Source organism: Panicum virgatum, chromosome 1N (assembly GCF_016808335.1).
Source record: "Panicum virgatum strain AP13 chromosome 1N, P.virgatum_v5, whole genome shotgun sequence".
Classification (NCBI taxonomy): domain Eukaryota; kingdom Viridiplantae; phylum Streptophyta; class Magnoliopsida; order Poales; family Poaceae; genus Panicum; species Panicum virgatum.
Window position 1 is genome coordinate 56,667,121 of NC_053145.1, and position 12,431 is coordinate 56,679,551.

The 12,431-nt window shown below is 45.5% G+C and overlaps 2 protein-coding genes across 2 annotated transcripts; both read left to right on the top strand.

The window, feature by feature from the left end:
• Nucleotides 1-588: 588 nt before the first annotated feature.
• On the top strand, nucleotides 589-1,492 carry LOC120653706. Its single transcript, XM_039931389.1, has 3 exons — nucleotides 589-685; nucleotides 769-854; nucleotides 953-1,492. Exons 1-3 carry the CDS (start codon nucleotides 589-591, stop codon nucleotides 1,490-1,492), a joined length of 723 nt encoding a protein of 240 aa, XP_039787323.1.
• Nucleotides 1,493-3,724: 2,232 nt separating this feature from the next.
• LOC120656863 (acetylornithine deacetylase-like) lies at nucleotides 3,725-8,517 on the top strand. Its single transcript, XM_039935058.1, has 10 exons — nucleotides 3,725-4,196; nucleotides 4,858-5,111; nucleotides 6,211-6,319; nucleotides 6,835-6,973; nucleotides 7,060-7,117; nucleotides 7,498-7,515; nucleotides 7,602-7,727; nucleotides 7,829-7,985; nucleotides 8,068-8,101; nucleotides 8,276-8,517. Exons 1-10 carry the CDS (start codon nucleotides 3,852-3,854, stop codon nucleotides 8,383-8,385), a joined length of 1,350 nt encoding a protein of 449 aa, XP_039790992.1. The 5' UTR covers nucleotides 3,725-3,851; the 3' UTR covers nucleotides 8,386-8,517.
• Nucleotides 8,518-12,431: the final 3,914 nt, after the last annotated feature.

The following is a 12,431-nucleotide window of genomic DNA, read 5'->3' on the forward strand; positions in this document are numbered from 1 at the left end:
TAGATTTGAACGAAGCCACAGCGATGCACCCGGTAGCTAAAGCTCAAATATACTCGGTAAAACAAAAACTCACCAGCAAATCAAGTCGCTCGAATGTGAGGCGTCCTTGATCAACTTGAAAAAACTCGTCGAAAAAAGAAGAGAAAAGGCGAAGTCGCCGAAAAAGTGCAAAGAAATTGTAAAGTTTGTTGTATTGGATGTGTATCAAGTTTTTTCGGTCCCTTACAACTGATATATATAGCCTAGCACTATCAAGTACTAACCGATCACGGCAAATATTACTTGACCCTAAAGAAAAGACTATCTAAAAGATAAACTACTTAAAATATTACAACCGAATCATCAAGATTCTCGTAGAGTCCAGATCCTCTTCTCTTTCCTTGACTTCATCGGCAACTCTCCATCGGCCGAGCACCAGAGCTAGTGGATCAGCATCTTCGCAGAATATTTCTCTAGTCCATCGGACAGACTCCATCGGCCGATTCCAACACTGCGCATCTTTTGGTTTCTTCCAAATCGGCCACCTTCTCTTCACAAAAATCACATTCTTTGACACGTGTCAAAAAACGGTGTCAATAGCAGGCTGACATGGCTGAAGCAGCTGTTAATGTTGATGACACTATTGATGAAGAACTAATGCATGAATGTGATAGGGATAATCCAAATATGAGTGTTGGCGCACATTGTATCCCAGCATGAAGGAGTTTAGGCTAGCTATTAGGCAGCAGGCTATAGTGCATGAATTTGAGTATGACATTGAGCATTCAGACAAAGACAAATTTAGGGCTAATTGTTCTTCTGTTGGCTGCCCATGGATCATTAGAGTTAGAACACAACATGATGGCAGCGTCAGGGTATATTTTTTTGGAAGTACAATTTAATATTTTTATGTGTACCCTGTTGCTATTTTACTGAGCTCATTTTTGACTTATTTGTGTTTTCAAAATGGCAGATACAAATCAATGAGGGTGAGCATATTTGTGCATCTACCCAAAGGGTTGTAAGCAAGATGGCCAATATAGGTTGGGTGGCAGAGAGAGCAATCCCACTTCTCAAGAAGGACCCACAAATGGGGGCAAAACAACTCCAAGAAGAGCTGAAGTACAAGTACAAAATTGAGATACCATATCAGACAATGTACAATGGCAGGCAGAGAGCAGCTGATAAGCTTTTTGGTAAGTGGGATGATTCATTCGATTGGTTGTATGGATTTAAAGCAGAGATAGAGTTGAGATCTCCTGGGAGTGTTGTAGAGATAGATACAATCACTGATCCTAATGATGGAAAAATTAGATTTAGTAGATTTTTCTGTGCATTCAAAGCTAGTATAGATGGCTTTGTGAATGGCTGTAGGCCTTACCTGAGTGTAGATTCCACTGCACTGAATGGGATGTGGAATGGCCATATGCCTGCAGCCTTAGGTCTGGATGGACACAACTGGATGTTTCCTGTGGCATTTGGATTATTTGACTCAGAGACAAAGGAAAACTAGGTCTGGTTTATGGAACAACTTAGGAAGGCCATTGGTCCTATGAATAAGCTAGTCATTTGCACAAATGCATGTAAAGGGTTGGAGTCAGCTGTGAAATTAGTGTTTCCACGGGCAAAAATGAGAGAATGCTTCAGACACTTGATGGAGAACATGAAAAAACATTACAGTGGTGATGTGTATGGTAAAAATATGTGGCATGCAGCTAGAGCCTATTCAGCACACAAATTCAAGTATTTCCTTGATAAAGTTTTGCAAGCTAGTCCAAATGTGCAGAATTGGCTGATAGCACACCATCCATTTCTATGGGCTAGAAGTAAATTTTCAAATGATATCAAGTGTGACTATATCAACAACAATTTGACAGAATCATAGAGTTCATGGATCAAAGAGCACAAAGATCTACCTGTGCATTGCATGGCAGATGCAATAAGAGACAAGATAATGACATTGTTTGCTAAAAGGAGGAAGATTTCCAGAGCTATGTCACCTGGTATACTACCTGGGATCATCCATCAACTAAATGCAGCCTCAAGGGCTAGGAGGTATTGTCCTTCTCCAACTAGCATTGTCCTTCTCCAACCAGATGCTAGTAATGAAACACCAAGAGCTAGGAGGTATTGTCCTTCTCCAACTGACATTGAATTGCTTGTGTCAAGATTAACTTTGTAATGCATGGACATTCAACATAACTTTGTTTTGCACATAGCCTTATTTCCTGGAGATGCCCCCCCTGGAGGTTGAGGTACAACCACCTAGGAAGATGACTCCTAGAAAGAAGCAGTTGGCAACTAAGGTGACGAAGACACCTCAGAAGAAAAGAGGATCAAAGAAGAACTGAGCCGCCTCACTTTTATGGTTTTGCAAAACCATTCTTTTGAACAGCCAAAACTATCTTTTGCATGGCCTTATTATGTAATGATGGGCAGAAAACCACTCTGTAATGGCCCAAGTTTCACTTGTTCTGTGTAATGGTATGACAGCCAAAACAATTTGCTAGAGAATGGTCTGTAATGGCACAAAACTCTATGTGTGCCCATAATTTGCCATCTAATATTAGGTATTTTATGGACTCAAGTTGCCAGGATGATTTTTCATTGCAAATGGTTCACACATCTAGTTCATTTCATTGCAAAAGGTTCAAACATCTAGTTCATTTCTGCTTCTATAACTGCTCAACTCAAGCCACTACACAGTGCTCAACTCAAGCCATTACAAGTGATCTCACAACCATTGCTAATACAACAACACCAAAAACAACAAAGACACAGTTCATTTTCCATGTCAGATTCTCCAATTTCTTCTCCAGCCTATTGCGGTCCTCATCCTGGATGCTGCCATGACATCCTTCTTCCACTTCGTCGATCTGTTCGTACTTGATAATGACAATCTTCTTGTCAATCAACTCATCCATGTACTCCTTCTGAAATCGGTAGAAGCCACATAGCTTCGGAACCTGCAAACACCACCACTTCCAATCTGTCAAACTCTAAATCGGCAAACAAAGTAACAGAGGGAGTGGAGACACTGACCCCATTCCGTGGACACTTGAAGAAGGTTCAGTCGTTGTTGGGTGTATCCTTCTTTGCACGAAGCTCGATCACACGGGCCAGATTGCAGTCGGGGCACTCAATCAACGGAAGTCTAGATTCTTTACCAATTGGATACGCCAGAGCATGCACACCAATGGAGCTCCCGCCTCGTTCCTACCTCCTCACCGACCTACTGCCGCTGGAAGACTCCGCCCTGTGCGACATGGCCACTGTGGTGCAGGATGCGGGGAGGGTAGCTGGAGGCGGCGGCGGCTCGGATCGGGTGGGGAAGGAAGAAGAAGAATGCGGCAGAGGGGAGGAGGGGGGCGAACGGCATAGGGTTAGCGGCGGCAAGTTGGGCCCAGCGCGCAGCAATGGAGGGAGCACGGCGTAGGGGCCTGCTGACTCGTCGCTCGCGTGGCATAACACCGTGGCTGCCATATGCGCAAAAGTGGCAAATATGTAAGTAAAACTTCTCACTACTGCTATAGATGTACTAATGTAGATGATATTTTAAGAATGACAATTTGATGAGTGCAATTCGTAATGATGATAAAAATATAAAAGACCATCAGATTGCGATCCTTTCTTGCCATCTTATATTAGAAAAATCTATCCCGAGATTACAGCAATTGGAAACGCCTGAGATTATTTGGGACTCCGGAGGTGGCACGCATCTCCGTGCCAAACGATGGCAAACGGGACATGACTCCTCCCCTCCTAGTTGCCCACGGCCCAACGCACAATTTACCTTTTCTCCCTTCTCTAGAATAGAGCTCCACTACCCCACGCCGCCGCCGCCCGATCACCCGCGTCCCCGCCCGCCCGAGATGGCAGCTCCGGCGCCGGCGCCGGCGCCGCTCAAGGACGCCGTGGGCGGCCTCGACCGCGACGGCTTCGTCGCCCTCCTCTCCAAGCTCATCGGCGAGTCCGCGCGCCTGCAGAACGACCCGCCGGTCCACAGGCCGCAGGAGGACCTCGTGGCGCAGCACGTCGTCGACGCGCTCCGGCCGGTGTCCACCGAGACCGGGGGCGGCCCACTCGTCGTGCGGAAGGTCAGCTACGCCGAGGGCAGGAGCAACGTCATCGTCGAGTACCCAGGCACCGTCCCCGGCCGCGTCGTCTCCTTCGTCGGCATGCACATGGACGTCGTCCCGGCCAACCCCAGCGAGTGGGTAAGTTTGGATGAATCCCTTCTTCCTGGTTATATATATATATATATATATATATATATATATATATATATATATATATATATATATATATATATATATATATATATATATATATATATTCGTTCTGTATACCGATTTTGTGATGTTCATCTGATTTTGCAAATCTTCTCCATTGGCTGGTACTTTCTAGTGTGTCTTACCTCTGACCTCTGAGAAGATGCGTGTTTTCTTGATCTGATAGTTACTCAGTTGTACTTGTATTGTCGTGCTTGCTTGATCTGATAGTTTCTCAGCTGTAAATGTCAGTCTGTTTACTTTCGTTTTTAGTAATGAATGGATGGTCTGCTTCAAAAAAATGTAATGAATCAGTGGCAATATGTGCCCGGTGCTATGTGATTGGGTCTACTGATGTAAAAATTGCACGAATTTCCAGCATTGCAATGTCTAGGTGAACTTGTAGGAATTTTGCTGTAAAAGTGCTTATTTAGTTAGTTCTTTATACTGGCATGCTTTCCTTCTGTAAAAGTCATTTTGTTTCTTGTTACATAATAGTGAAGTGTTTCAGTAACAGCGGTAGTTTTATAACCATCCGAGCCCAATCAGCCATCATAATTGATTCTTGATTTTAATTGACGAACATTGGTGATCCAAATTTCTGCAGGACTTTGATCCTTTCTCACTAACCTTTGATAGTGAAGACAAGGATAAGCTTCGGGGACGTGGGACAACTGACTGTCTTGGCCATGTTGCGCTGGTGGCTCAGCTAATGCGGCGGCTTGGTGAGGTCAAGCCACCCTTGAAGCATTCTGTCATTGCCGTGTTCATTGCCAATGAGGAGAACTCATCTGTCACTGGCATTGGTGTTGATGGCCTCGTGAAGGATGGCTTGCTTGACAAGCTCAAGACTGGGCCCTTGTAAGTAGTACCCCATCGAAAACTGATGTGTTGTTTCTTTTTTTTTCGAGAAAGGATAACCCTGCTTTTAAGAAAGCATATAAAGTTGGTACAAACACAGACGAAAACAGACTGGGGACACCAGCTAACTATGAGCACAGACCAGAGAAATACCGCACCAAACTCCTTCCGAGAGAACACCCGAGGAACAGGATAAAGAAAGACACCCTAACACCAGAGCTAGAGAAAAGGATCATCCAAATGGCGAGCTGAAACCTCCTTCCTGAACTCCACCCAGGACCTCACAGACGCCACCATCTTGTTCAGCTTCTCCTGGTCACCAGCACTCAACCGGCACTTCCATTCCTGCACACAACCAAGAAGCTTAAACATGATTTGACTCGGATCAAGAATAAACCTTCCATCAATCGCCCTGTTGTTTCTGATTGTCCAAAGTGTAAGATTGGGTATAATGCGTGAATATATTGCTTGAGCCCCTTGGGCTGATTATATAGGAGTACATGGCTTGGAGGGCACGTAGCCTCTCCTACAGATAAGGAAGGTTATCCCGGGATTACAATCAATCCTAAACTGACCATATCCGGAGTTGCCTAATATACTCAACACAATTACACAAAGCACCCAAAACACCACCACAGAGAGGAAAAAATTTAAACCAACATTCAGCCCCCCAAGATGAACCCAGTTATCAAAAGAAATTTGCAAATCAGCAGGAACCCCTCGCCACCCCAGAGCTTCATTTAGGCAAGGCCAGACAAATATGTGATGCATTTGAAGAAGATATGCTCAACATCTTCTGCCACCACACACAGACCACATCTATGGTCACCTTTCCAATTTTTCTCTTTGAGAGCCACCCCAGTTTGCAATCTTCCCTGCTTTGCCAGCCGCATGAAAACCTTCAATTTTAAAGGTATCTTGCTTTTCCACAACTTCTGAAGCCTTATGTTAACTACACCATGACAAGTAAAGAATATGTACATGGACTTCGAAGTGTAGGAATTTGATTTTTCTAAGGCCCACAGCACTTTGTCTTGATCTACATTTGGAAACAACACTGGGGATTGTGTGTTGATTGGCTATTGTTGGTGTTAAAAAGGTTCTGGATAGACACAGCTGATAAGCAACCATGCATTGGCACCGGTGGAATGATTCCATGGCACCTCAAAGCAACAGGGAAGCTGTTCCACAGTGGTCTTGCACATAAGGTATTTGATTCAAACTTGTCAGATTGCTTTAGTTCGGTCATATCCCTATGGCCCCTTGCTGAATTGTCTAGACAGTTGGAATTGCTTGGCTAATTTTGAAAAAAAAAATGTATTTTTACCTGTTATACAATTTTGGAGCTATTGGCAATGTAATTTTATCTTTTACAGGACTATCATATGTATATCTGATTAATCTAGACTGTTCTAACCTAGCATTGCCGAAATATGGCCTTGAAATAGAGGTGCCTTTAGCGTCAACAATAGTTATTAGTAATTGTATAGGTAAAATTAGGCTGCAGCTTCGTAACAATTGTAGCTATATGCTTTCCCTCCCTTTCATTCCTAACTAAGAGCCTTTTTATTTGTGAGAATTTCCAGCATATTTTTGACTTTTTGTTTATTCTTGGCAGCTGTAAAACAACCGCCATCAGCTTTATGTTTTAATTATATTTTTTTGAGGCAGCACAATTATTGCTTTTGAAGTATGCTGTCCTTATTTATTGCTTTCCATTCAGGCCATAAATTCGATGGAGATGAACATGGAAGCACTAAAAGAAATCCAGAAAAAGTTTTATACTGACTTCCCTCCACATGAGAAAGAGAAAGTCTATAAGTTTGCTACTCCATCGACAATGAAGCCAACTAAATGGAGCTGTAAGTCCAGCTCACACATTTTTAGTAATTTATTCATGTTAATAAATATGTGAGTACATAATTGTGTATTGCTTGATGCTTTGCAGATCCTGGTGGAGGGCTTAATCAAATTCCCGGAGAATGTACAATTTCAGGAGATATAAGGTAAGTTTCTTGCCAAATTTTTAACTTCAGATCCTTTAGTTGTGGTGTTTTGCTTGATGTAGGCATTGTATGCTGGCATGGGACCTGCGGGGGGACAATCCCCTACAGAGCCTAATGCAATTCCATAGAGAACTCTTTTAGTGCTTAAAGGTTGTGATTGCCTTTGCCTACAAGTGATCAGTTCAAAATCCTATTTGATGAAAAAGATTGGCCCCTCTTAAATCTGCCTATGGAAATGTCTTGTTGGGTAGAAAGATTCTGGCAACCATTGCTTCTTGTACACTCAAAGATTTCCCACTTTTGCTGTCCGTTTCATTTTATTCTTGAATCATCTAATTTGGAGTCGTTCCTGACCTTGCATTTATTTTCGTGTATTACAGGTTGACTCCTTTCTATAGGTAAGCACATTTATATAGATATGCTCCTGCTGATTCTTCTACTCTGCAAATGATCTGTTGAAATGACAGTTGCCGTTATCATACAGCACTTCCCATGTCGTGGAGAAGTTGAAGGAATATGTAGAGGACATAAATGAGAGGCTCGAGACAACTCTTGATACCCGTGGTCCCGTGTCCAAATATGTTCTTCCTGATGAAAATCTGCGAGGAAGGTGAAACATTTGACATTTTTCACTCTGTTATTCTTTAGACTTTAGCTGTAACCATCAAGGTGGGAGGGACAATTAACATTAGTAGTGATTTGTTTTTATAGGCTTGAAATCAGTTTTGATGGAGATGTGATGAATGGGGTTGCCTGCAATCTGGAGTCTCGAGGCTTTAAAGCATTATGCAAAGCAACTGAGGAAATAGTTGGCCATGTGGAACCATATTCCATCACCGGGAGTCTACCTCTGATTAGGGAATTACAGGTCTGAAAAGTTTGATGTACAGATTTAGCTTCTTGACCTTATCTCCATGAGCTAAAGCAAAGTCATTCTGAAACTTCTGCAGGACGAAGGATTTGATGTTCAAACAGCTGGATATGGTGAGTACTTAAGCAAACAAACAATGTTTTAAGACTTTCGTTGGTCCTATGGCCAATGAACCAATCAATCTCCTATATTAAACTGTGTTTACTAGTAGTGATGAATATTTTCGTGTCACCTGCATCAAATTGAAATGTATATGCCCATCTTATGTTGCTACTATTTTCCTGCAGGCTTACTGAAGACGTACCACGCCAAGAACGAGTACTGCTTGTTTTCAGACATGGCCCAAGGCTTTCAGGTATTTGTGAGCATCATTTCACAGCTGGAAGAGGAGGTCTGAGCCGTCTTGCAGGGATAGAAGAGTGCCTTCGATTGGAATTACTCGTGTTGCTCAGTGAATCTTTTGGAACTCTCTTCATTAGTCCGTGACACGGACATCTATAATAATAAGATGAGATTGTTGGCGCTCGAACTCGTCTGTTTCCTGTGGAGACCAGCCCCTTATTTACCCTAGTTTTTCGAGGGCCTAACACCGTTATGCTGCAACTCTACGGAGCGCTGAAGACCTGAAGTGCCTTCCTAACGAAAGAGTGCTAAGGCCATACGTGCGCTAGGTGCCACCTCGCTCGCTCCTGCTCCTGCTCCTCTCGATGCCGGGCGGCTCGACGGGCCTGGCGACCAGCATGCGTACGGGGGCAGCCGCACGCATCGACACGCACCTACTGGGACGCCGCAGGCTACAGCTTTTGTAGTACCAAACTAGGTAGCGCCCGGCCCCTGCGCGCGCAGAAGATAGAGCGAGCCCAGAGCCCGCAGGCGCGCGGCGCGTCCGGAGCACACGGATCAGAGCGCTCAATGCAACGCATGGACGGACCCGATCATTGGACTGGCTCGGCTCGCCGTCGCCCCGTCGCCGGCCGGTCCCCAGCTCGGCGCCCCGGCCGCATCAGCGCGCGTCGTACCGTGCATATGCATGCGTGTCTGCGTCGGGCCGCAGGCATGGATGCCCGAGCTGGCCCGGTCCGGCGGCTGCTCCCTCCCCTGCGTCGTCCTGGTCCTGCCGGCCGGCGCGCAGTGACCTGTCACGCTTTGTTCCTTTGCTTGGGCGACGCGCGCGCCCTCCCGATGCAACGATCCCACCGGTTCCCAACGCGTCACGCTGCGGCTGCGCCGCCCGGCCCGCCTCGGGTGCGGCGGCCTGGTGGGGGTGGCTACCGCGACCGCTCGATCACGCTGCAGCTTCTGCATCGCCCTCGGAGAGTCGGAGAGTACCCATCCACCAGTGCCGCAGCGTGCGTACGTAGGTGAGTGCACCCAAATGATGCGATCGACGCAGAGACCAATCATGCTTAGGGTGTGTTTAGTTGGTGAAAAAATTTAGATTTTGATACTGCAGCACATTTCGTTGTTACTTGACAAATAATATTCAATTATGGACTAATTAGACTTAAAAAATTTAGCTTGTGCTAATCAATTAGACTGTGTAATTGGTTATTTTTTTTGAGTGAAATGCACCCTATGCCCATGAATTTGTCTCGGTGTGTCATTTAGGTCAATGGACTCTCAAATTGCATTTTTGTCACCTCGAACTTGTCGAACCGTGTCATCTAGGTCCACTAACTTTTAAAATATTTATTCAGGTCCTTAAATTTGTTAGGGTGTCTCATTTGGGTCCATGACCTTTAAACTTATCACTGTCAATTGATTAATAATTAATTAATTGTATTACTCATACAAATCGAGTCTCTGCAACAACATGTAGAATAGATATATGATCTATCACTAGCACTACGGTACGAGACAAACCCATATAATCTAGTGCTAGCAACAGAGACAACGAGATCGCGAATAGAAGAGAGAGGATCGGCATTCTTACCGTGAGAAATCCAGCGGCATCGGTGAGGAAGTAGACGAAGCAGACCGTCGATGGAGATCCGGACCATTCACGCGGACGTCGCGCAGTGGCACCTCAGCCTCGACGTCCGCCTGTTCTCTGTCGCCTACTTGGGTGTCCTTCCGGCGGCGGCGGCGGCAGCGGCAGCGGCGGCGGACGAAGACGACGACAACGAGATGAATGTAGTTATTAACAGGAGTTCGTTCGATGCTCATCAACCAACTTGATCAACCTGTTGACTCGCCGTATGCATGTAGAATTGATTGGTGGCATTGCTGATTGTGGCTAGCTAGCATCCATGTTATCTGTCGTCATGCATCATGCCTGAACTGAATTCCACTCATATGTCGTCTCGACCGTCTGAATTACACCCATATACGGGCATGAGTTATGCAATTAATTAATTATTAATCAACTGATGGTGATGAGTTTAAAATTTATGGACCCAAATGACACACTCTAACAAGTTTAAGGACCTAGATAAGCATTTTAAAAGTTGATGGATCTAGATGGTACAGTTTGACAAGTTTAAGGTGCCAAAAATGCAATTTGAGAGTCCATGGACCTAAATGACACACCCAGACAAGTCTATGGGTATATGGTGCATTTCACTCTATTTTTTTCAACTGCATTTAATGCTCCATATATGTGTCCGAAGATCCGATGTGACGAGTATTGTGTAAAATTTTTTTAGGAACTAAACAATGTCTTATTTTGTCCAGCACCGACTATAGATCGGAGACTTGGCGAGATGGCGCCAGCTTTTGCTTCTTGGCAGCAGCCATGGCGCGCGCGCGGCGACCACAGACGTACGCGATGACCTGGCGAGCCAAGCACGCAGCATGTAGGGCTAGGGTGCCCTCGAGCCGCGGGCGGTGTGCAGTGGCGTCCGCGTACGGCGCATCATTCCGTGCGTGTCCTTGCAGATGCGGCCGGCCAGCCAGCCCGTGGCCGTCGGATACCGGACGGTGGCAACGCATGGCGAGCTAGCACGACGGCGTACGCGTGGACACGGTTTGAACAGGGGATGGCGCGCGCGGCGTGGGGGCAGCCGCAGCATGGAGCCATCGTCGGCCGGCCGGGGCGCCACCGCCGCGTGTCCTTCCGGCGTACGAAGCCGGCGGGCGCATGCACGCGCCGTCCCGTGCCGGCGGATCTCTCGTGCATCGTGTGGCTAATTAGAGCCCGTGGCTGGCTTCAGCCGGCTCCAGCTCCACCATTGTAGCGTCAGAGGAGCTCAGCTCCACCATTAGTTCTGTGCACACGTTGGACGTTGGGATCTAGCTGCCTCGATCGATGCAATAATCGTTCTGTTGATGATTGTCCTCGCTTCGTGGCAGGAGACACACTGTTTGCAATTTAGGCCCTGTTTAGTTGAAACGCAAAAAATTTTTGCGAAAGAATCTTACTAATTTGAAGTACTATGAAGTATATTTACAAAACTTTTTGCACAGATGGGTTGTAAATCGTGAGACGAATCTAATGATGCTAATTAATTCATAATTAGCGGATGGTTACTGTAGCATCACTGTTGCAAATAATAGATTAAGTAGGCTCATTAGATTCGTCTCGCGATTTACAGCCCATCCATGGAAAAAGTTTTGTAAATAGACTTCATTTAGTACTCCACACATGTATCGAAACATTCGATGTGATGTTTTTTTTTGTATTTACGGAGTTTATATGGCGGGAACTAAGGCCTTAATGCTAGCTTCAGCGCTCACAGCGCCCCTGCGTGGAGGCTGTAATAATGCTGTCGAATGGTGCTGTGGCTCATATGTTATTGATGGAGGCGATGACGAACTGTGCACAGTGGCGAATCCAGAAAATCTTAAAGGGGAGCTGATTTCTTCTTTCCTCTCCTTCTTCCTCATCTTTTCTTCTCCAAAATGAAAGGGGGGTGGGGGGCTAAGGGGGGCTCCATGGTGTTTTTGGGTAGGGGGGCTGCTCCAGCCCCCCCCCCCCCTCCCCCGCCTAGACCCACTGCTGCCTTTGCCCCTGCCTGTGCAGGTAGTGGCCCAGCTGTATGACTTCGTGAATAGCTCTAATGCTAAAGCCAGTCTCAGTGGAGAGTGTCATTACACGATTATCTAAACTGTAAACTAGGTAACCGAGCAAGAAGAGTGTCATGGCGATGTCACTCATCTCACATTTCATGACACTCCTTCTCTCTTCTGCCACATCAGCAAATTTAATGTTCATGATACTCCCATGACTCTCCCACTGAGATTGGCCTAGTCCTCATGTTATTATGCACACTCGTTTGCCTTGTAGGAGAATCCTTCGCCTTGTGTGCCACTGAATGGCACGTAGGAATTTTTTGTGTCTATGACATGTAGAACTAATAACACATAAGAAATGATTATAATTTTCAGTGGCATAAAAAGAATTGACTCTTGATTTTTCTTTTGTTGATGATTCCCTACCTACTTGCGACTCCAGGTACTTCTTTATTTCCAGCGAATTATATATGGAAGCCTTTAAAAAAATAA